Source organism: Phodopus roborovskii, unplaced genomic scaffold (assembly GCF_943737965.1).
Source record: "Phodopus roborovskii unplaced genomic scaffold, PHOROB, whole genome shotgun sequence".
NCBI lineage: Eukaryota > Metazoa > Chordata > Mammalia > Rodentia > Cricetidae > Phodopus > Phodopus roborovskii.
Genome location: NW_026126689.1, coordinates 6,958,704 through 6,984,242, shown reverse-complemented (window position 1 = coordinate 6,984,242; position 25,539 = coordinate 6,958,704). Strand labels below are relative to the sequence as shown.

Sequence of the window (25,539 nt, the reverse complement as noted above, 5' to 3'; positions counted from 1 at the left end):
CCTGGGTCTGCTAATCGCTTTTGAAATGTGCAAACTAGGAAATGAGATACACACTAGATTTCTAATGAGAGAGGAAAAAAAAATCTCAGTTTGGTGGCAGGGATATAGCTCTGTAGATGGCACAATCATTGGGCCTGGTGGGCTTTAGCCCTGGGCAGGTAGGCGCTGGGAGATGAGAAATTCAGGGTCATCCTCCACAATGTATCTAGTTTGAGGACACCCTGTTCTACATGAGAATCTATCTCAAAAAAAAAAAAAGTCTCAATTTTATGTGACTCAAAGTTGGACTGGGGAGTTGGCTCTACAGTTAAGAGTACTTGTTGCCCTTACAGAAGACAGGGGTTTGATCCTCAGCACCCACGTGGTGGGCATGCTGAGTCAGGACCATCTGTAACCCCAGTCCCAGGGAGATCAATACCCTCTTTTGACCTCCAAGGGCACCAGGCACACACATGGTGCATGTACAAGCAAAATACCCATAATACAAATAATAAAAATTAATCTTTTTTTAAGTGATTACTGTAGAACTGACGGTGGACACAGACAGCTCCCCCGACCCCCAGAATTCTGGGTGGGGAGCCACAATCAACCAGGAGCTACCCTGATGCCCCTGGCACCAGACAGCCAGGTACCATCATAACAAGTACTGCTCCAGATATCTAGGCTTCGGCATGAGAGAGAGAGGAAAAGCTACAACTCCGTGTCATTGCTTGTGCCCGGGACCGACAGTGTCCAACCAAGCTGTACCTCTGACCCAACCAGAAGCACTGGTGCCGGACAGCTGGCCACCCTTGTGGTGAGAGAGTACAAAGTAGGCAGAAGACAGGGAGGGAGAGGAGTTACGGTTTATGTGCTGGTGAGAGGCACACCGGGAAAGCTGAGGGTGTTGAGGAACGGGCTGATGTGACTGTGTAGGGAGCCGTCCCTGCATTCTCCATTACAAGATGGCGCCTGCATCCAGCTGGCGTTGAGAGTAAACAAGTCAGTGCGCAGGTGCAGGGTGATTTTCCCTCCCTTGGCCTCTGCCTCTTCCGTGGCGTCATATGGGCCGATGGGCTGCAGCCAATCAGGAGGTGACACATCCCAGGCGAAGGTTGTAAACCTATATAAGGGTTGGGTTTTGGATGTTTGGCGTCTCCGCTCTGTAAGCTTATGCTCTCCCTCTCAAGATGCATTAAAGCTTTACTGCAGAAGGATCCTGAGTGTGCCAGGTCGTTCTTGCTGGCGAGACGGTAGCGAGGGACATGACTGGCCATCTGGCCACCCAAATCCAGGAGATATCTGGGCCTGGACTATGACCAAGAGCCTGGTCTTGATCCGGGGCCCCCGGAGCAGCTGAGGGGCCTGCGTTGATGTCTGGGGCTCCTGTTGTCACTGGGAGTTGTACAGGGACCTATAGTGGGGGCCACATTAGTATCTGAGGGACATACCAAGCTGGGTGCCCTGCCTAGCCACCAGGGGCCATAGTGACAACCTGGGCTGTTGCCTAGAACCATGTCTGGGTCTGTGTTGATCAATCACCCTGGTCCATATTGCTGTCAGAGCCCCCATGGATGCCCAGGGTCTGGGCCACCGCCTGTGACCATGTTGGTGTCCGAGGGATGTGCTACAGCCAGTACGAGGCCGATCTGGGTGGTCAGTGCTGTCAGCTGGGGTCATGGTATCTTCTGGACCAGGGCTGCAGCTGAGGGCCACGTCTGGCTCTGTGTTCCTGCTGAATCCAGAGTCTGTGTGGACGCCTGTGTCTCCTGAAACCATTGAAGACCATGCTGATGCCAGGGACCTAGACTGACACCTGGGGCCATGTTGATATCCAGGCTCAGGCTGCTGCCTAGGACCATAATTAGGCCTGTGGTCCCACCATAGGCAGGGTCTGTATTGATATCTGTGGCTCATGCTGCCACCAAAAGCCACCTGTGCCTATGAAGGAGACCACGCGGCCACCAAAGACATCCTGATCTGAGTGGCTCTCACTGTCACCCGGGGCCACGGTGGCATTCAGGCTAGGGCTGCTACAGAGGGCCATGTCTGGGTCTGTGGCCCTACAGCAGCCAGGGTCTGAGGTGACACCCAGGGCTCCCGTTGTCACCAAGAGCCCTGTGGAAGACCAGGGTCTGGTTGGCCACCTCAGACCATGTCAGCCTGAGAACTGTGCCATGCTCGGGACCATGCTGATGTGGGTGGCTGGTGCTGTCACCTAGAGCCATGGAGACTTCCAGGTACAGGCTGCAGCTCAGGGCCATGTCTGAGTAACCTTGGCCCTGTGGAGGCAGGGTCTGGGGTAGTGACCATGGCTCCAGTTGCCACCTATGGCTCTGCATATGCCTGGGGTCTTCCAGCCACCTGGGATCAGGTGATGCCCCTCCCCTGGGGGGGGGCATGCTATGGCCAGAGCCTTGCTGGTCTGAGGGGTCTAAGCTGTCACAGGGCCCATGTTGGCCTCTGCACCTGAGCTGCTGCCGAGGGCCATGTCTGGGTCTGTGGTCCTGCTGTAGCTGGGGTCTGTGGTGATGTCCATGGCCCGTGTTAGCATGGGGATCACTGGAACCATGCTGTGCTGAGCTAGCCTTGCCCTTCACTGGCCCTGGCTGGGATGGATGGTTGGTCCTGCCCCTCCCTGAATACTGCAGCAGGGTGCTGACCCTAGCCCTCAGGGGGGAAAGATGACCCCACCTCTCACCACAGGCATGTGCCTCACCTGGGAAGCACACTAGAGCTGACCCTGTGACTCAGGTGAGCCATCCCGGAGGGCATGTGAACAGAAGAGTTGACCCGCCCCCCCATAGATGAGGGAAAGATGCCCCACCTCACCCCACCCCACCCGTCACCCGTTACTGCCTTCGGCAGGTGGGAGCTAGTCCTGAGGTCACAAGAGTAGGGAGAGCTAGCCCTTACCCTCATGGTTGAAGTGTGAGAAAGCAGCCTCTGCTCCCTGCCTGGACATCACACCAGAGCTGACCCTGTTGTAGAAGATGGTGGTGAGCTAGCCTAGGGCCTTCGAGCAGAACTGACCCTATTCCTTGCTGTAGGCTGCATTGGGTGAGCTAGCCTAGGCTAGCTACTCCCGAGGTAGTAACAGTGGTTGACCGCCAGCGAACTGTGACCAACCCAGCCAGCTACCACCCAGACACAACATCCACCTGTCCATGAACTGCTGGAGGAGGTGAAGGGGCTAAACCTACAGCAGGACCTCCATGACCCAAGACAACAGGACATCCCTGAGGAGCCCCAGCCAGAGCACGTCCCTGGAGATGCAGCAGAAGCCAGGGGCCTCAAAGCAGAGCAGTGGCTCACAGCAGCAAACACAAGTAAAGATGAACAGGCTAAGGAGTAAACTCTGTGACTTACTAGGCCTCACCGCAGCTTCCATGACAACAGGGTTCGTTTTGTTTGGTTTCTCTTTTAAGGTTGGTTTTGTTTTGGGGGGAGGTCGCAAGGGCAGAGGGCTCCGAGGGCACACAGGGTTGAGTGGGATCGGAATGCATGATGTGAAATCCACAAAGAATCAATGAAAGTAAAAATAAATAAATAAATAAGCCAGGCATTGGTGGCGCACGCCTTTTGCCCCAGCACTCGGGAGGCAGAGGCAGGCGGATCTCTGTGAGTTCGAGGCTAGCCTGGTCTACAGAGCGAGTTCCAGGACAGAGCCACAGAGCAACCCAGTCTTGGAAAACAAACAAAGTGAATACTGTTTTGATATATTCGAGTAACAAAATGTTGGGACAATTCTGTTTAATTTTCTTTACCTTTTTAATGGTTTTTAAGATGTGTGTGCCACATGTGCCCCATGGAAGCCAGAAGACGGTAACAGATCCCCTGTTGTTGTGAGCTACCTGACATGAACGCTGGAGAAGCATTTAACAGTTGAGCCATCTCTCATAACCTCCTATGAGAAAATTCCCTGTCTGACTCACTTTATATTTCTGTTGGGTGGCACCAATCCAGACCTGTACACTTATTAAATACCTGTCCATTTTGCTCAATGTTTCATTCATCTCGTGGACGTTTAAGGACCTCCTGCTAATGTGAGGACAGCCAGCCTAGCCGCTAACCTCACTAGGTGCTTCTCAGCCTGAAGGAATTGATTTCACGTAAATGCAAAGAGGCCACTACACAGTTTTCAGCCTGGGTGTCTGTGTCAACCAGTTCCTGGCTATCACTCACTGTGACAGCCCCGTCTGTCTCTGCCAGAGCCATACCTGACAGTTCTTCCCTTCTGATTCAACGTTTGCTTGTAGAGTTCAAGTTCGTGAGAGCAGCGGTGGGTCTTCTTTACACTGTTCATCTCTGTCCTCAGCTCCTAAAGTGTCTACTGAGAGACGCATGGATTGTTGGAGATGATCAGTGTTAAAGAAGTGGATGGATGAAGGGGGAAAAAATCAGAAAGCATCCCTGTCTCTTTGGTACTCTGTACTTGAACTCTCTCTAGCTAAGATCTTCAGCAGAGGGAGTGAGTTTGCCAGCGATACAGGAAGGCTGGAATTGCCCAGGGAGCTCGTACCTACAAAGCTCTCACCCAAAGAACTGACCTGGGATTATTGTAAAGACATGCAAAACTAACAGATGCAGTTACCTCACTAAAAGCAAGCGTCTAAAAGGGTCACGGCATGACCCTCCTCTCTGGGGGTGTTTGTAGAAATGAAGAAAAAGCAGACCCCTGTTGGGACGGCTCACAATTGTAACCCCAATACTTGGGGGGCTGAGACAAGAGGAACGCTTAACTCGATGCTATCCTGGGCTACAATGTGAGGCTGTTAAAAACAAAACAGCCGGGCTGGGACGATGTGTAGTGAGATAGTCCTTCTGTGGCACTGACCACGCCCATTGGGGGTGGAGCCAGGGCGGAAGTGACCTGTGGAAGGAGATCAGAGAGAGCTGGGAAAAGCTCTCTTGCTTGCTGGCCTGACTCGGACAGGAGAGGATCCGGTGGAAATTGCTGTTGTTCATCTGTCTAGGTTATAAGTTATTTCCCCCTGAATAAACATCTACTCGGCCTATTCGTTTATCCTGATCCTTATTTAACCGCAATAACGATGGCTTAACAGATTAAGAGCACACGGACCCTGGTTTGAGTCCTAGCACCCACATGGCAGCTAAAAACTTATGCTCTGAGAACAGCAGCATTTTTGTGGTGGGCAAGCAAAACACTCATACACATGAAGTACAAATAGAAAGTTTAAAAAAGAAAAGGAGGAGATGACATTCTCAAACCTGAACAAATAAGAAAATCAGACTTTTTTTATCTCGACTTTGTTCCCCTAAAAACCATTAGCTCTCACAGACGCCTTTTTTACTCTTTGAGCCTGTCTGCCTCTCAGATGCTGGAATAACGGGCATGTGTTTGCATGCCCAGCTCTCTGTTAAGCTACATTTATACAAGTCTTTATCTTAGGCTGTTTAGGGAGTTACTCCGTTTGCTCATTTATATCCATATAAATAAATAAACTTTTCTGTGGGATAACTAAGCCTCAATGGGCTTTCCTATTAGACACTAACATACTGGTAATTTTCCATTCCCCTATGACTGTTCTGTTAAGCATAGGATGCAGCCTGACCCTGAAAGAGTCCCAGCTGCATGCTTACCGTACAGCAACTTACAGCAGATCACCTGCGTCCTGCTCGGAAGGACATCCTGCCTCGCTCACATCTCCCTCTGGCCCATTCCCTCACTTCTGCACTACCTAAACCCTGTGGTCATATTCATTAATCGAGACTTGATCAGGACACTGTCTTGTCTCCATCTCTCGAGTCTCCTCATTCTCCCTCGTCTCCTCATTCTCCCTCCCTCCCTCAGGGTCCCCGTCGTCGACAGAGTCTGGTGTCTACAGTTGAGGGTTTTCTTGCTTTGTTTTGAGATGTAGCCGTAAGCAGAGCAAATGAAAACAAGTGAACCGGATTCCTTTTTTTCTTTTTATTGAGCAAACAAGAAGGCTGACTGATACAGTAAGACAATACCAAGGTACAATGCATTTTAAAAGCTGGGGGTTTTGGGAGCAAGGACCTGCATATTCTACAGTGAAACAGAATGAGATTAAGAACCGCATTGCTCCAAGAGTGGAGTGCTGTCACTAACAAGGCCAGCGGCTCTCACTGTAGTATACTGGTGGGTGATGGTCGTTGATTTTGTATCTGAGGGTTACTACCGGCACTGAGTAGATGCAACCTGAGGCAGAACAAGGGTCCCGCTGTGTGTGGATGGGTCAGTCCCCCACCCACACACACACACACACTGTTCTGCGCCTTTGCGACTATCTAATGTCCTGTTGGACATGTATGCAGGACCTACAGTTTGTCTGAGAGAGAATACTTGATTTCCTCTGAGACAAAATGTAATTTGCCCTGTCTTATTATCATTTCAGTTAAGGTGATTCCGCCCTTCCCTTCACCATAGACAGATAAGGTGCACGGTCTGTTACGGTGTGCCCTAATGCCATCTGGTTTCAGTTACCCATCCCTTCCACCTTTCCCTTCCCTATACTCTTGTACTTAAGCCCAAACCTAGTCACAGTGAGAGTTAACATCTCCTTCAAAACTTATAGCATAGTCATGCCTGAGCACTTACACACTGAAATTCACTGTGTTCATTACATCTATGTTTCATTTCCATTATAAGAGATAGGGCACTAAATTAAGTTTTAATAAACTCATGTGGAGACTGTGTTACCTATAAATCATGTGAAGATGGCAAACGACGTTATAAAAAAGATCTCCATTTAAAAGGATGAACAGGTCTATTAGGGTTATGGTTGTATCATGACTGTGGGCGGGAGGGCGCTACTGGATTCAGGATGTGAGAGCCAAACTATGAACCTTTCGTGATCTATTGGGCAGTTCCTCACAATAAGAAATTATTCTGCGCCCTATTCGAGTTTGAATGTCTCATCAGACATTCATGTATGACTTACAGCTTGTCTGCAAGAATGTATCGCTTCATTCTCTGTCTGGACGATCTGTAAGTTCTTTTGTGCAGTACTTTTATTACAATGAAGGTATTCCGTTCTTACCATGAACTAATAGTGCTGACATTTGAAAATGACTTGTGTCATTTGTTTTTAATTCTAATGTCCACACATGTGCCTGATTTTTCACGTTTGGCCAGTTCCTTTCCTCTAAGCTCATACTGGCTCATGGTAAGCATAGGCATCTGACGACTGCATTATGTCTTAATACTATAAAGTCGTGCCGGGGTTATGACCTTTTATTTCCCTCTTAAATTATATTAACTTTGAGTTATATGGAGAATATATGTCTGAATTGCACTTTAGAGATTAAAACAGATATTGCCTAGTTGGGGGGGGGACCCCAACAGAACAGTTCATCGAGAACCACTGAATTGAACTAGGTACAAAAGTCACCGAGTACTGGGTTTAGGAATAACTCAGACGCATAAGGACTGGGGAAAGCTAGGAGTCTGGGAGGAATTCTAGCTTTCTTTTTGCATAGCAGGGAGCAAATGATACTGTTTATGGAGTTGGGGCAGGTGTGTGTGGGGTGTGCACAAACACACCATGAACCGATCGATCTCTTTGAAGGAAGCAAATAGAGTGTTCTATTTTGGACCTGTTGAACCAGAGATGGCAGGTAAATATCCAACTAGAAGTTAGCTTACTGAGTAGTTAGATATACTGCATGTGTAGAGTATGAAGTCTAGGTCAGAGAATGAGTATTCCAAAATAGAAGATGCCACATGAAAAAAAAATTCAGTTACTTAAAAAAATATTGTGGCAATGAATGGAAAGAATCCCACTCTAAAAAGTTCTCGATACAGTGTTACTGGAGACCTCCAAAGTAAAACAACCAATGAAAAGTCTGACCAAATGCCCATTAATGATGAACATGTCTGCTGGAAAGAATACAACAGGAGACTGTGACACATGGTACAGAATGTTGGGGGGGGGGTGTTGAAGGACCTGATCCGTATGTAGTAAGCAAGAAAAAAAAAATTGGTCCAGGTATCCTAAATGCTCTAAACAACAACAACAAAACAAAACAAAACAAAAGATACCTACTACATTTTCAAAATGATGTGGCTAGCAGGTAAAGGACTATGTGGGACACTGTTTTCTCTTAACTGCTTTTGTGCTCACTAACAAACCAGACTTGCCTCTTTACGAGGTCCAGCCTTCAAACAGGGAAGGCCTTTCCTGGTTCCTGACAACTCTTCTATCGCTGTACGAAAATTCCAATAACACTTGGGTATATCAGTACTGCAACTTAACCTTACTAAACTCCAGATGATCACACAAAAGCCTAACCTCAAGAATCGTTCTCTGTAATCACACGAATCAGAAGGCAGATACCAAGAGCCTAAATGGACAATTAACTCCAATTAGTTGCTTCTGAACTATACTTGGGGGCGCTGAACATTGTACTTCAGAGCCAACTCCATGAAGTCTGTCTTCTAAGTAAATGCAAAGAGAAAGAAATATTCCTCAGATCAGTTTCATCGCATGGTAATATACAGTATTGCGTACTACTTTTATGTCTCAATTTACTCGTTCACATTTAACCTTTAACATTTTTTCATCAGCAAGTTTTCTATCCAAAGCTGCAATGTTTTATATGTCCCTATTTCAATAAACATTATTACATGTCTCTCAAATTTCCAGAACTAATATCCAGCTCAATTTAAGTGAAACCAAAACAATGCTACATACTTAGTAAAGATGGTAAAGATCAGATTACAGACAATTTAGAAATCAACCTCACTAGTAATGCTAAGACAAAGAAATCTTTTCAAAATGCTGGAGTTATGGGGGCAGTTTTCACAAAAACAAACAAACAAAAAAAAAAAAAAAAAAAAAAAAAAAAAAACCACCACCTGGCTCTCGTGGGAGTACAACCTGGGTCTGTGAATCTGGAGAGAAGTTTGAGAATTGCTGATTTAAGACATTAGGTAATGTAGCAAGGAAATGCAAAAGTCTATTGTCTGGGGATGATTTGGTCCTAGAAGTCAACAGAATGGTTTCGACCTGGCATACATTGTTTCTAACTGATTGTGCAAGCTTTCTCTTTTTCTAGCTCCGTGTACTCAATCACATATGCTGGGTAAATCTGCTCTTTCTGGAAGATGACAAAGACGGAGGGATTCAACCTGCTATCCACACAGCTGTCATAGAGGGCAGGAGCCCTACTGTATGTCATATTTCCTTCAATGGAATTTCCAGCCAGGACTCGGGCGACAAACATAACAATGTTTTTGGCCTCGTATGGACAATTCTTGTGGGAATATATGGCTTCTTTTGCAAAGTAATTTCCTAGAAATAACCAGAAAAGGTGTGAAACTGTTATTTATCCATGAGCATAGGTTATAACAGATTATAATAGGTTATAACAGAAGCAGACATCGGTATGGATGAAACATCTGCCAATAACACTTTAGGGACCCTCTGGAATCCTTAACCCTCATGGTTGACTGAACTGCATTCCCAGACAGGTGGGAGACATATGTCCACAGGTGATAACATTTCCAGAGGGCTTTAACTGGATGATCCTCCTTAAATGTAGGTGACGTCATTCTAAGGGCTGGAAACCAAGACTAGACTGGGTGGAAAAGAAGAAAACAGATATGCACAGGCACACACATACGCACACACACACACACACACACGCACGCACGCACGCACGCACGCACGCACGCACTGCTTCCTGACCGTGGCTATAATCTGATCAACGGAATTAGTGCTGTCATGCCTTTCCCACCAAAATAAATCCATTCCCTTTAAGTTGCTTCTTGTTGGGTATTTGGTTACAAGATAAGCAACGGAGGCAATGGAGGCAGAAAACTGATGTCAAAAGTGGGACTGTATTAGGCGTTGGTGGCGCACGCCTTTAGTCCCAGCACTCGGGAGGCAGACGCAGGCGGACCTCTGTGTGTTCAAGGCCAGCCTGGTCTACAGAGTGGGTTCCAGGACAGCCAGAACTGCTGCAGTCAGACCTTTGGAGCTGGTTTGCAGGAGAGTTCGGATCTGTGGGCTGGAACTGCAGGCAGGCCTTAATGGGCTGTTATGTTGGGAAAGTTCAGAATGCTGACCCAAAAAAAAAAAACAAAAACAAAAAAAAAACCACAACCAACCAACCAAACAAACAAAACCACAGTGAAAATGGTGTCAATGAGGTTGTAAAAGGGAAACAAAGGCTCTATTGGAGGTTGGGCTAGAGGACATTTATGTTACAGTCTAGCAATACACCAACCAAATCCTGACCATTTCTCTTTTTTTTTTTTTTTTCTAAAAATTATTTCTTTTATTTTTATGTATATGTGTGAAGTTATGTGGGCTTTTGTGCCCCACATGCACGCAAGGCCCTGTAGAGCAGAAGAGGGCATCAGATGCCCTGGAACTGGAGCTCAGGGCTGAGGTTCCATGTGGGTACAGGGAATTGAGTCCTCTGGAAGACCCGCCAGTGCTCTCGACCCCCAAGCTATCTCTCCAGCCCATGTCCTGACCATTTGAATGAAGCGGAATGTAAAGGTAAAGACCTAAGTTGTTTGGCAAAAGGAATTCAAGACAGTAACATTAGGGCTGTAATAGTTACTGCTAACTGTGTTTACTGAGACTTACAATGAGAATTCAGAGCAAGAAGAAGATAATAAAAACTGTGTAGTCTGCCAAAGAAAAAATGACAAATTCATTTAAAAGTGAGTGCAGGGCAGAGAGAACAGGTACCAACAAAGTGGCTGGAATTGTTAAAGATGTTGGCCCCATTAATCAGAACCCTTACTTTACTTGGGACAAAGGAAAAACAGCTTGAAGGAAGGTCTCCATCCTCTGGAAGCTGCAGAGGGGAATGATGCAGACTTACCAGGAAAGCAGTCTACTAACTGAACTACCTCCCCAGCTCTTGCTTTGGAATTTCAGATGCTCTGGCTTCAGGTAACTGATCCCGAGTACTGTGATTACAGCTCGTGTGTGTGTGTGTGTGTGTGTGTGTGTGTGTGTGTGTGTGTGTGTGCGCGCGCGCACGCGCGTGTCTGTGTGCACGCCCGCGCGCGCGCATGTATGACTGCATGCGTGTGTTCATAAGTCAAAGGACAACCTTAGGTGCAGGTGTTAAGATGCCATCCACGTCTATTGATCCATTGGTTGAGGCTGGATCTCTCACTGGCACAGAACTGGTCAAGAAAGCTATGCTGTCTGTCTAGTGAAAGCCAGAGATCTACCTGTCAGCCCCCCCCCCCCAGCACTGAGATTACAAGTATATGTCATTATGCCCTGATTTTCCTCTTTTGAGTGTGAGGCTCATACTCAGGCCCTCTGACTGAGCCTGCACTACTCCCTCAGCCCTGGACTACTTTTCTGTGTCTCTCCCACTTCCCACTGCCCTTTATGTTTTCTTCCCACTGTAAGGTTTAATCAAAGCAAACTTTATTTACAAAGGAACGGGCCCATCCAGGAGCCTTTTGCAGACTTATAACGTTGGTCAGGGATCAGAAAATGGCCAAACAGAAACAAATCCACCAACCCACCACATGTCTGTGACCCCAATACCTCAGTTTTACCAGACTGCTAATTAAAGCTGTGCTCCACACTGACCCAGGGAGTCTCTGAATCACAGAAGCAGTGGTATGCGTCTGTATTTTATCACTGTTTTATTTTATTTAGGACAAGATCTCACTACGTAGAGCTGGCTCCTGCAACTCTCTAATGTGAACCAGGCTAAACTCAAAAGATTTTCCTGCCTCTGCTTCCCAAGTACTGAGATTAAAAGCATGCACCACCATTCCAGGATACTTTGTATTATTTTTCATTGTGATAGGTCTGGTCCCGGCTACAAATTTCTATCCTATGCTGTGCTGCCATATCTAACTGTATCACATTCCCCAAACACCCACAACAACAACAACAAAAAATAAAATGAAAAAAAAGGGAGGGCTAACCTCTTAAAAAAAACCAATGTGCCTGAGATGAAAGGGGGCCTCTTTTCCTGGTCTTTTTATTTTATGGCTGGCTTCGAACTCACAGAGTGCTGGGATTAAAGGTATGTGCCACCACTGCCAGGCTCCTCTCTCCCTGTTCTTTCTTTTTTCCTTTTTTTGAGACAGGGTTTCTCTGTGTGGCTTTGGAACTAGCTCTGTAGACCAGGCTGGCCTCGAACTCACAGAGATCCGCCTGCCTCTGCCTCCCGAATGCTGGGACTAAAGGCGTGTGCCACCAATGCCTGGCCACTCTCCCCTTTCTTAACTGGAATCCATTGGTGACAATAGAAAGCTAGTTTGAAAGGCTCTGCAGCCACACACAGGACAGGAAGAGCCATCTCTAATAAGTACCAATGACAGACAACACAGCCAGAAGATGGAGCACTTTACAAGTATGAAGACCTTGAGCTCACCCGGGAGAAGAAAGAGACAGAAGACAGAGAGCCAACACCCACACCCCAAGTCAGCAGACCTGTCCTAACACAGGATGAAAGTAACTTAAGCTTATGCCCTCCCACGGCCACTGAGGCCCACCATGCAGGTTTACAAACTGATGCCAAGAGCACCTCAACAAAAGCATGTGCAGAGCCAGAGTCAGCCCTCTCGACTCCAGCACAAACCTTTTCCGTATCTGGTCTCCCGGCTTCCATTTAGGATCCACTCGAAATTATTCTTACAGATGTAATCCACATGAACACGGCACGTTGCATGAAACAGCAGCATCTCACTGTTACTCCTCATCACCAGCTTTTTCCTAATATACACAAGTGGGAGATTCAGCACCGAGAAACTGGGCCAGCAAGATGGCCGCCGCCGAGCATGAGAGCCTGGGTTCCATCACCTGGACCCACATGGTCCAGGGGGCAATGACTCCAGCAAGTTGTCTTATGACATGCATGCATGCCCCGCACCCTGGCACCGAGTGCTCCCCTCCCAGCCTGCCTTAACGTGGTCCCAAGCAAAGTCTGATTATGTCACCTTTCAAAAGATTCCCAGAGGCTTTGATTCCATATCCTTTTTATCGTTTTAACCTTGAAATATTTCATGGATGCTTTAAAGAGTTCACTTATTTTGACATACTCCTCATCCTGGCTATTGAGTGCTACCAACTGGGGGAAAAAAAAAATGAGGCGTTTAAAGGTTAACTAGGACATACTGAAAACATACATGTACACCCCTTCCGCCACGCCATGACCACCGCTGCTGTTCTCGGGTGATAGCTGGCTTAGCATGTCCATATCTGGCTTCTTGTTCATTCTGGTGCACTTGCCCATTCAGGCCAATTTATTTGGTGTGTCACTTAGCCCAGAGACCCAGGAAGCCCAAACTCCAAAACCAACCAGTGACAGACAGAGTGATCAGAGGTACCAATGGATCACAACCGGACCACACACAGCCAGTTGTAAAGGCTACACAGACTAGAAACGGTCTTGTCCCAGCCAGGCTAGTGACGAAGTCAGGCACACAGAGCTAGGCGACTGTGATTCTCTGAGTTCCTGTTTCTTTATCAGCGCTGTTATGATCTCACAGGGTTACAGTGAGAAACCTGCCTAAGTGACACTGAGCACAGGGAGGTGCCCCGGAAAACAGTCACACTCTGGGAAAAAATGTCACAATCATATCGAGATGCCTGCCTTTAATCTGCAGCTAATGCAGAAGCATTTATTCACTTTGATGACAAACACTCACTGCAAAGCACGTGAAACATGCTTTTACCTTTAAAACAAGTAAAACCAAGTACCTCATATCTGTTAGAAGGAAATGTGCTAGTATCCCTCTGGGGAGGAGAATCCAGGGTCAGAGCCTCTACCACGGGCATCACCGGCTGCTGGCTACAAATAAAGACAGAAGGAAAATTCACTCAGTTCCCTTTCTTTCTACCCTCAACAGGCAGCCAGAAAGCCAGGGCTTCCTGGGAAACATATTGTTGACACCCTGAAAACCCCTGATTCCAGTAACCACAGGTTTTAAAGAGGGCGTAATTAAGTGATATAAATGCTCCTTCCCACTGTAAAAACACTGGGCAGGCCAGACTGCTCAGTCGGTAAGGTTGCTTTGCATGCAGGCCTGATGTCCCGAGTCTGATTGCTGCTGGATCCTTCCAGGCTGGAGGACAGACTGACTTTTCAGTTTGTCCCTTGACCTCCTTGTGTGTGCAAACATGCATGACAGAGTGTGCATGCACGTGCCCATGCATGCCTTGTAACTTCCTTGCCAAACGATAGACAGGTAAATACAGAAACACAGTGGGAAGGATCTTCTTTCTGTGGAAACTGCATTTCAGGGTGACAGGTCAGCTGAAGACAGGAATAACTGCAGAAATCCCGCAATGTCAGAAAACAGGGCCGTAAGATGTTATTTATCACAATAAGAACATCCCTTGTCCCGCCCCAAACCTAGTCTGGACCCAACTAGTCTTCAAAATTGTCAGGCGTGGGGGCACAAGTCTTTTATCCATCCAAGCAGTCAGGAGGCAGAGGCAGGTAGACCTCTGTGAGTTCAAGGCCAGCCTGGTCTACTAAGTGAGTTCCAGGACAGCCAAGGCCACACAGAGAAACCCTGTCTGGAAAAAACCAAAAGAGAAACAAAAGAAACAAAGAAAAAACCCAAATTCTAAAAATCTGGTAACCAGCCTACAGAAGCCACCCATAAAATTATCCCATTAGAATACAATTGAGTATATTTTGATAGATCAAACTACCCCTTTCTTTTATTTTTTTAAATCACATTTTAAAAACAGAGAGAAATCAGATGTGGAGGTACATACCTCTAATCCTAGGACTTAAGAGGCAGAACCAGGCATAACTCTGTGAGTTCAGAGCCAGCCTGGTCTACATATTGAATTCAAGGCCAGCTAAGACTGCATAGGAGACCCTATCTCAAAAACAAAAAAAGACGATATAGGGAGATGGGCTGTGGAGATGTTTCACTGGGGAAGTGGTGACCTGAGTTAGGATCCCCAGCACCCACGTAAATAGCTGTGTGTGACAGCACCCCTCCATAACACCAGCAGCGGAGTAGAGAAAAATGTGTCACTGGACCATGTAATGTGTGAGCAACCGTGTCTCAAGACAAGTAATTGAGGAGAACATACCAACGTCAACTTCTCATCTCCACACGTATCAGAATGGGCGAGAACATACAGACACATGTGATGGGAGATGTCATTCTTATTGGATAACTGTTGTGTTATATATTCTGCTATGTTAAGGTTAAAACCCTTCTCTTTATTTAGACAGAAAAGAGGAGATGATGGGAGATGTCATTCTGTATGTTTCTCATGCTGGTTAATGAATAAAACACTGTTGGCCAATAGGAAAGGAAGATAGGAGGGACTAGGAGACAAGGAGGAAATAGGAAGTAGGAAGGAGGAGTCAGGATGGAGAGCCTGGAGAGAACAGAACCGCCATTCCTCCGGTCTCGGTAAGACCACGTGGACATACATACAAATGGGTTAATAATTAAGACAGAGCTAGCCCATAAAAAACTAACACCTGGCCAATAACATTGTATCAAATACAGAGTCTGTACATTATTTGGGGGCTGGTGCGGCGGCGGGACCAGACCAGGTGGCTGGCGGAAAAACCATACTCCTTACACACGTGCATACACATGTACACACACATGTGTATGCAAGCCTGTGTGTACACACAAAAGTTTTAAAGGTAGATGAGGGTAAACAGTTGAAATGCAGCTTAAGGGATAGATAAATCAGCTAAATGTACTATACACAGACCTTGTTTGGATATGGTAGCAGATAAATCAACCATAAAAGGTCATTTCAAAGAGAATGGGAAAACTGAGTATGATTTTGTTAGATGTCCACATGCGTTGTCACAGAGCCTAACACAAGAGGAATAAAGTAATCAGAAGCTGCCGTTACTGTTCCCAGGGTCTAAAGGTGGACCTCGGCAGGGAGTAATAGTGCTGTTAGACATACTGGGGGTTGGGGAGAGCAGTGTGGTTCCTCTGCAGGGTGTGAACTTAGGTGACCAGCACTGGGTCTCAGATGTGGCCATAATGGAGGGACCTGAACCCTGTAGCACTGGTACCCACATTCCTCCTGGACACCAGCCTCTGCCATTCCATGTTTGAGCTCTTTCTAGGTGTTATTTCCCATGTTGCCTAATGGTATCCCGCCTTGGACTCTTACAGCCACAAGAATCTACATACAACAGCTTGATTTGACACCTGCCTTGAAACCTGATGCATATAATCACACATTCCCCGTGGGGGAAAAAAATCCAACTGCAAAGTTTGTGAGCAATGAGACTTTACTGAGTTTCACAGCAGACAGGCAAGATACAATGAATTCCCCACAGCAAAACCCGCCTCGAAATGCCCCATTGGTACAATGATTTCAAGTCAATTAAAACTAAAACCAATGCCATTAGCCAACTTCATCTTTCTCCAAAGCCCTTAACCAGACTGCTAGCTCAAGACTTTTCCCCAGCTTCCTGCCCTCTATAAACCACACAGCACAACCAAAGAGAGAAAAACAAAACAAAAATCCAGTGTATATAGGACTCTGTAGGCACACTCCTTGGTCCAGCCAGTCACAGCTGGAGCAGATAGCTGATGAGGCCCGGGGTATAGATGACAGCTGGCTAAAATCCCCTGTGAGCTAAGGGCAAATGCTGGTTTCCTAGAAAATACCCCTCTCAGCCTATACCCGAAATCCAAGGCCTACAATCAAGTTCACTGAGGGCCTGCGCCCTGGCTCCTTAGCCAGCGCCTTTCACTCACACCGCGTTGCTCAACAATGAAACAGAAGCAGGAACTTGCTAAGAACACAGACCCAGATGCACGGTGCACGGCGGCAGGAGGGCGAGGTCAGGCAGGGCCCGAGCATCTCAGAAACACTTACTCTGCACCTCTCCTCCTCTGTTCCACATCCTTCCACGAAACGAACACGGGCCTTCTGACTACCTGCCTTTGAGTCTTGGAAGCTATGTTTGTCTGAATCATCCCTGTAGACAGAAAAATTAAAATAAAAATCAAGACGCGATCCTAGAAAATGGCTCTCCCTCCCCCTCCAGAGGCCATCTGTATAGCTAACGTTCATGACTGAATCTTAAATGCACAAATAAAGTGGTTTTTAGATAAACAAACAAACAAACAAACAAAAACACATCAACTATAGAATATGGTTTTCAATTGTGGACTTGGCTCAAAATTCCAAGAGTGACCCTTTTCAAAAAGCAAATTACTATGTATTGTTAAGAGTGTAAAACAACACCTCATTTGGAAATTAAACAGCTTCTCATAAAAACCAAACATATCCAGAAACCCCACCCGAAGAAATGAAAACCTACACCTACACAAAGACAGCATGTAAGTGTTCACAGGCAATTACAACCAAACACTGAAAAACAAGCCTGCTGTCCACAAACCGAGGAATGAGATAAACTACGGTATGCGTTTATAGTAGGATATTATTCAGCAAATAAAAGCGAAGAACTACTATATTTGCGGCAACATAAACTACTTTAAAAGCCATTATTTTGAGTGGAAAAAAAAAAAAAAAAACCTAGCAATGGGCAAAACGTGTACTTAAGAAATCTATTGATACGAAGTTTTAGAAACAGTACAACTGGCCGAGCAGTGGTGTGCACGATACTCCCAGCACTGAGGAGGCAGAGGCAGGCTGTAAGTTCAAGGTCAGCTTGGTCTACATAGTAAGAAAGGTGGGGGGGGCAAGCCAGTGAGTAGCATCCTCCATGGCTTTTGTTTCTTCCCTAAACCCTTTCCTCCCCAGGTTGCTTTTGGCTGTGGTGTTTATCATAACAACAGAGATGTAAACTAGGACAACTACCCTAATATCCCACTAAGACTAAATACTCTAAGTTTATCTACTCACCGGTTTTTTTCTAGTGGACAGAGGAAATGAAGAAGTGGGCATATTTCAACATGTCTCGGTGAGAATGCCAGGTTGAGTTCCGAAATGGTTGGTATAATATAGCCCCTAAAGCTACATTGTTTGTGACACAATAAATTAGCCTAGGACTCAAAATCAGAGACCACCAGGAAAGAACCTGGGAAAGCGTCACTTCTTCAAACCTGGCCTGTGTTTGACTACAAGCAGGCATATCCCCAGGCACAATGCCAGAGGGACAGTGCTTCAAAGGGAAGATGGTTCCAGCAGTCATCCATCCCTTTCTCACCCAACACAGCAGGCAATCTGGTGGAAGCTACCAAGACCTTCCTACAGAGGTTCAAATAAACACGGGGGCAGAAAAACACACACAAAAAAAAATCACGGTGGCAAGCCATGTGCCTGAGTGGGAGTGATCGATGAAATCACTGATCAGAGGCAGGCAGGAAGCCAAGGGCAAGCTCTAAATGTCTAAGGGTGCCCAGACCCCACCGTACTCATGGGCAACTAAACACTCCAAGTGTTTAGTTGGAGCCCAAAATCAGAAACATGTAAGAACCTGTAAAGAGTTAGGTTCTAGAACCCCTAGAGACTTCTTGTCCAAACCTCTGATCTCCCAGGAGAGAAGTGGAAGGAGCCAGATCTGATGGCCACCAGCTGACACTCTCAGAGACCGTCCCCATGCTTCATTACACCCTGGGTGTGGCCGTGCGCAGCGGCTGTCTACTCTGGTGTGCTCAGCGCCATTCTACAGGCATTCCACATCACCGAAGACAAGAACTCACCTTGGAAGCTCAATTCGTAGTCTCGTGCACCGGCCTGAAACGGCACAACTCCCCTAGGACAGGACTGGAAGAAGGATTCTAGGTACGGAGAGTTGACATTGGAACTGGGCTGGCCTTTTTTCTATTCACAGAAAAAGTTGAGAACACATAGGTCAAAGACTTGAGGGTAGGTTTTTCGAGGAATCTCTACTGTTCCATCTTGGCGATGGGATTAGGGAGGCGGGCTCTTTTCAAAGTCAGGCTTTGGAACTTCCCATCGGACACGAGGTCACAGTTCTGGAGAGAGCACTGTTCTGTAGAAACTGACGTTTCTTTGAGAGTGCCTGAGACCACGACTGTGATACTGTTTTTACACTCTCTGCACAACACAAGCCCATCTGCCCCTGCTGCGGCAGAATTCGACAGTCTTGTGCGGATCAGAGCATCTTGGGCAGAGTTAGTTTGGAGCTGTAATAAAGGAGAATCAAGAAGCCTTTCCAATATGCTTCTTAAACTCTAAGCTCCAATAGGGTTGCTGCCACTCAAGTATCAATGACCTGGCTCTTCCCTCGGCCGTCCACCACAGTAAATAGCCTGAGCAGGCCTCCAGCCAGACAGCTATATTGAAGATGTGCTGGGCTTACTACCCTATGAGGCTGGTATGAAAGGGGCTTGGATGCTCAAGAAATGTGGACCTCATCTGTGGTTCCAAGGCATCCAGGAAGGATGTAAACCTCAGGATGGGTGGGAAAGACATGCATCAAAACTAAGCTACCCAAATTCCCAAATATTGTCTATAAATGTTTGTTTTCATTTAAATGGACTTGGTTATATAAAATAAATAATAATAATAATAATAATAATAAAAACTATGCTACCATCCCATTCCATCTGTCCTACAGCAGGTGCAGGCTGATGGAAAACCCTAGATTCGAGTGCAAAACGTTTCCTTGAGAACTAGAGCAGAGGGGATGAAGACAGCCATCCTGCCCGCTGCCTACATGGGGAGGGGCTTGCGACTTAAAGGCCTGCCGAATGTCCATCAGGAGAGGGTACTGGAACAGAAGTCCGTTTAAATCCAAACTGACCGAATATGAGTGACCAGATGTGTTTTGTATGGTGCAGAGGGTTAAGACATTCTGCTGGTGTGACAACTGCTAAGACATCTCCATCACTCCCCTAACTTCCCATGATTGCCCTCTTTGCTGGCCGCGTGTTGGGAGCTGACACACAGAAACCTGGCGCGAAGCTCCAGCCCATCCTTAAGAGCGAGGAGAAGGTGGCTGCTCTTTCCAGAGGTCCTGAGTTCGGTTCCCAGCAACCACATGGTGGTTCCTAGCCATCACTGATGGGATCTGATGCCTTCTTCTGGTGTGCAGGCATACAGGCAGATGGAGCACTCATACATGAAATATAAGTAAATAATTCTTTTTTTACTTGAGAAAAAAGGACACGACTGAATTGTGTCTCCCAAGTGTCCTAAAAAAATTCCATGTGCTTGTGTTTGTCATCCCCCTAGAGTATACAGGGACTGCAACAGGAACACTCTACCTGAGTATGGCTCAACCTCTCCAAAGCAAAACAAAAACAAAAACCACCAAAAAGCCCAAAGGTTCATCTTCCATACCCACTCTCTAAGAGTAGGTATGGAGCCTTCAAACATTTTGCTAATCAATAGTGCTTTGGCTTTCCCCCCCTTCTGGTACTTTGAATGTCAGGGTCTCCATAGACATATGGGGAATGGCTCTAATTACTAGGTTTGGCCTTGATGGAGTGTGGTGATACTGATGAGCTAACAAAGCTTGCCTGAAGATCAGAGTGCAGAGCTGGCCACACTAGTTAGCCATAGATGCCAGGCAGTGGTGGCCACACCTTTAATCCCAGCACTCAGGAGGCAGAAGCAGAGGGATCTGTTAGTTCAAGGCCACCCTGGGCTGCATGAAATTGATACACTCAGAGCTCACACAAAGGAGGTCTCAGCACTTGGGATCCACGCCTTTAATCCCAGCACTAGAGAGGGATGTAAGGCAGGAGGAGACAGGAGCTCAGTACAGTCTGAGGTTTGGTGGACACAGACGCAGTCTGAGGACAGGGTCACCCCTCTGGTCTGAGCTCTGGTAAAGGTGAGAACTCTCTAGAGACTGGCCGCTTTGCTTCTCTGATCTTCAGCTTTAACCTCAGTATCTGTCTCCGAGTTATTATTACTGAGACCTATTAGAACTCGTGCTCCATTGGAGGAAGTATGTCACCGTGGGGCTAGGGCTTTGAGGCCTCCTATGCTCACGCTATAGCCAGTGTGGACACAGACTCTTTCTGCCGCCTGACAATCCGGATGCAGACCTTTCAGCATCTTCTCCAGCACCACGTCTGCCTACACCCTGCTGTCCACCATGACGATAACAGACGGAACCTCAGGCACTGTAAGCCACCCCGATGAGACGTTTTCCTTGTGAGAGATGCCATGGTCATGGTGTCTCTTCACTGCAACAGAGACCCTGAGACACCCCTAAAGGGAAAGCAGTACTGACCTCATCCCCATACTGTATAAACTTGCCAAATTCATTCTTCCAGTACCAAAGCCATATGGTGCTGAAGACAGAATCAGCTGAGTGTTCGACAAATGACGGCGTGGAGAGGCGTCGGACTGGGTAAGAGTCACAAGTCATTTTCTGGAAATTGATGTGAAATTTTTCTATCTTAACACTGAAAGAGAGAGAAGAAAAATTAACAACACTTCAATGACCTGTTTCCTACGTTCTGGTCACCCTACCATGAACTCGGAATTTACATTTTAGGGCTTCAATGGATCTTTAAATGTTCCTCCTCTATTTCTGTCTTTTCCACTCTAAATGGATCTGGGGATTGAGCCTAAATGTTCTCTGTAGAGCTCCTCGCCTTACACATAAAAGAAAAGCTGAAATATAGGCAGGTAATTTGTCTGCACTACATATGTAACAGTTTCCAAAAATGTACTCCTGTTTGGCATGGGGTGTACATTAATCCCAGAACTTTAGGAGAGGTAGATGGGTCTCTACACGTTTGAAGCCAGCCTGGTCTACCTAGTAAGGGTCTGGCTCAAAAAAAAACTTTTTTAACTAATTTTTTTAAATCTTAAAGTTATTCATTCCCCCCACACACATACATACAAATCCCCAGTGGGCAGAGCTAAGGCTCACTGTGGTTAAAAAGCATTTTTCGTTCTTACAGAGGACCTGAGTTCACTTTCCTGCACTCACGTGGCGACTCACAGCCATTCGCAACTCTAGTTCCAAGAAATCCACACAGGCAAGGAAAAACACATACACAACATGAAATGAAAATAACCTTTACATGAAAGGAAAATATAAAATGATTCTCCTGGAAAAAGGGATAGATTTGCAAACAATTGGCATAAAACAAGCAATTGGCAAGTGTTTAGGAACTTTTTTTTTCTCTATGTAGGCTCGGCTGTCCTGGAACTCACTCTGTAGATCAGGCCACCACCACCTGGCTTTGGAACTCAATTGCTGTTCTGTGCAAGAGCTCTTAGGTCCCTGGTCAGGACATCTCAGGGGAACCTTTGGTAACAGTGGACGGCAATGTTGGTCACTGAAGGTCAAGGGAAGTAAGGGAAGCCAAGAACCCCTGCCCGCAACAACTCTGTTCTGAAACACCAGCAGTTTCCAGATGGAGAAACTGGGTTTACACAGGGGAAAACTTCTTACCTGGGGGAGGGGAGAAAGAAATGTCTCATCGACATATGAGAACAGTGAACGCCACCCTCTAGTGGCAGAATGCAGCAATACAGGGCACCTACCAAAAGTTTCTAAATTCCATACTTCCCTCTCGCACAGCAAAAAAAATATGACCATGTGGCTGTCAGTCACACTCATCCCCAGTAACCCTGACAAATGCAGTAACATAAAAGCAACCGCCGTGGAAACCTCTAGAACACAGAGATGGCACACAAAAATGTAGGTACGCAACAAACTTCTCTACTAGAACACATGTAATTATTCAAATCACGCGGGTGGGGTGGGGGTGTGCATACGTGCATGAAGGCTAGAGGGCTAACTTAGACCCACTGTGGTGTTTTGTAGACAGGGTATTTCAGTGACCTGGAACTCATCAAGGCTAAGCTGGCAATCAGTGGCCTCAACTTTCCCGGGGCTGGGGTCACAAACACACCCTCCTGTGTGTTCTGGGGATTGAGTTCAAGCACTTCAGTGCTTAAAGCTATCTCCCAAGCATCCAATCTTATTCTTAGTTAAGCAATTAAGCCAAAGGCTTATTTGTCCTAGATCACTTAACATTTCTTTTTAAAATGTGTGCACGTAGAGCCAGACAACAAACATGGCTGTCATCCTTGATACCTTCCACTATGTTTTTTTAAGACAGGGTCTCACTGATCTGAAGTTCACCAAGCAGGCTAGACTGGCTGACTAGCATACCCTAGGGTCCATCCCCGTCTCCTCCTCCCAAGAGCTAGGATCACAAACACACATACAAACCTGATTCCCTCTCCCCCTACCACGAGCCGACAACCAAATCCAGGGCCTTGCGCTTGTCAGGGACGAGTTCTACACGAGGCCAACTCTTCAACATCTGTCCAGCTTTTTACTTTGTTTTTTTTGTGTTTGTTTATTGGTTTTTGTTTTCTGTTTTGAGATAGGGTTTTCTCTGTGCAGCCCAGCTTTCTTGGATGGACCTTGCTCTGTAGACCAGGCTGGCCCCAAGCTCAAGAGACTGCCTACCTCTGCTTCTGGAGTGCTGGGATTAAAGTCGTGCGCCACACTACACAGAGCCTTGTCTCTCTGGCTTTTTAAAAGCTTGGCTTTGAGGGATACAACTCAGGTTCTCGTACTGTAAGGCACGCTCTTACCAACTTAACTGTAATGTCTCCTTGGCCTTAATTTGGCGTATTTTTCTCAAGTAAGTTTTTGGCACGTGTTACATGTGTATGTAGGCACACATACACAGCACACGAGTGGTGGGCAGTGGACAAGTTGCCGGAGCTGTTCTCTCCTTCTGCCTTACTGAGGCAGGGCCTGGTTTTTCTATCACGTGATATACTCTTCTGCTAAGTGGCCACCAGCTTCTGGATACAGGAATGCTGGGATTCCAAGCGCCTACCCCCTCATCTGGCTCCTTTGTGGCTTCCAGGGATCAAACTTGGGTTGTCAGGCTTTTGGGGACAGGTGCTTTCACCTTCCTGGCTTCACTGACGAGTTTTTTTATAGTGATGAGCTATTATTCAGAGTATGATCTAGGGGCTGTAGAGATGGCTCAGTGGTTAAGAGCACTGGTTGTTCTTCCAGAGGACTCAGGTTCAATTCCCAGAACCTACACGGCAGCTCACAATTGTCTGTAACTACAGTTCCTGGGAATCTGACACCCTAACATCAATACACATACATAGAAAAGTATGAACTAGCTGGGTGGTGGCGCACGCCCTTAATCCCAGCACTCAGGAGGCAGAGGCAGGTGGATCTCTATGAGTTTGAGGCCAGCCTGGTCTACAGAGTGAGTTCCAAGACAGCCAGAGCTGTCTAAAAAAAGAAAAAGCAGAGCAAAAGTACTGACCTCTGTACGATGTTTTTCTACAGGACACATCTACAGATCAAACAATCAGGCCACTGTTCATGTTGCTCAATTTACTAACTATTCCTGGAGTCCCCTAGCATTAGGCAGCTTGGTGTACCATGGGCTGAGCTTGAAGGTTCCCTCTGTTCAAGCTGTAGAACCCCCATCAGCTACCAACTTACATTTCAGTTTGGGGATCACAGTAGGCTCGCTCGATATCCTCTGTGGCCTGGAAGTCAATCCAAGAATTATTTATGAACACTTGCCACCGGTAGGGCAGATAGAAGTGGCTCTTGCTGCAGTTGCCTACAACAACAGAGAAGGGTTTACCGTAAAGTGTTGGGGTTTCAAACTAATTCAACTCCACTGCTCAAGTTCACTGGCGACTTCTTGTCGAGGCCAGCCTATCCTAGCTGCCAGCGCTTCCCCATCATGCCATCAACTCTGGTTCTAATGGAAACCCATTAGAAAGTAAGAGTGACCCCAGCTCCAGCTCCTGGGGACCAGACGCCCCCTTCCGGCCTAGACAGGGGACTCTGGAGCACTCTGAAGCCTTTACCCAAGAGTCCCCTTAGGGTGACTAGGATGAATCCCAGTAGCTACTCTCTCCCCATTCTGATCTGAGTGGTATTTTAAATTCCTTCAATCCTGGTACCCAACTTGGGCTAGGATGCCAGGTATTTGCTTATCTTAAGCAGCCTTCCTGTTTGTGGCTGCTCCGATGACCACTTTAATTACAGATTTTTGAAGCAAAGTTGCATCATTATTAAGTTTATTCTCCCAGCACAAGTGTCGAAAGATGCCAGATTGGACACTCACTTGCTGAGTAAGGAACTGTTATGATCCCAACCCACAAGGATACGGAAAATAGCCTTTCAAATTACCAATGTTACATGTGAATCACTCGTTTTATTTTTGAAATTCCATGTAAGGGCGCTGTATTCACATCATTGCTCCTTTCTTCCCTCCCGGCTGCCCTCTAGTACCTCGCCTCTTGGACCACTTTTAATTCATAGCATCTTTTTTCTTCAATTATTATTGCTGTCATATGTGTGTGTGTGTGTGTGTGTGTGTGTGTGTGTGTATACATAATCTGCTGGGATTTTTTTTAAGATTTTTAAATTTTTACGTATCCCTGCATGATTTTATATATAACAAGTGCAAACAGGTGCCCAAGGATGCTGGGAGAGGGCAATGGGTTCCCTAGAAGTGACGTTACAGGTGGTTGTAAGCTGTGATGTGGGTGCCAGGAACTTAATCCAGGTCCTCTACATAAGATCAGTGGGTGCTCTTAACCTCTGAGGCATCTCTCCAGCACCCTAGGTCACTGTAAACATGTTTAAAAGACTCCTTTAAAAGGCACCACACGGGGGACTCAAAGGATGGGGCTGCTCGAGATTTATGATTTAAAAAATCGTAAC

General features: G+C 46.6%; 1 protein-coding gene across 1 annotated transcript in view; it reads right to left on the bottom strand.

Annotated features, from left to right (window-relative positions):
• Positions 1-8,815: 8,815 nt before the first annotated feature.
• Zc3hav1 (zinc finger CCCH-type containing, antiviral 1) overlaps positions 8,816-25,539 on the bottom strand; it is a 40,851-nt gene continuing 24,127 nt past the window's right edge. Inside the window, exons 6-13 of the mRNA XM_051174635.1 lie at positions 24,301-24,424; positions 21,085-21,259; positions 18,578-18,698; positions 16,785-16,887; positions 13,659-13,749; positions 12,896-13,026; positions 12,538-12,671; positions 8,816-9,257 (exon numbers count right to left, since the gene is read on the bottom strand). Of these exons, the coding sequence (XP_051030592.1) occupies positions 8,989-9,257; positions 12,538-12,671; positions 12,896-13,026; positions 13,659-13,749; positions 16,785-16,887; positions 18,578-18,698; positions 21,085-21,259; positions 24,301-24,424 (1,148 nt within the window). The 3' untranslated portion in view covers positions 8,816-8,988. The remainder of the gene's footprint in view (positions 9,258-12,537; positions 12,672-12,895; positions 13,027-13,658; positions 13,750-16,784; positions 16,888-18,577; positions 18,699-21,084; positions 21,260-24,300; positions 24,425-25,539) is intronic.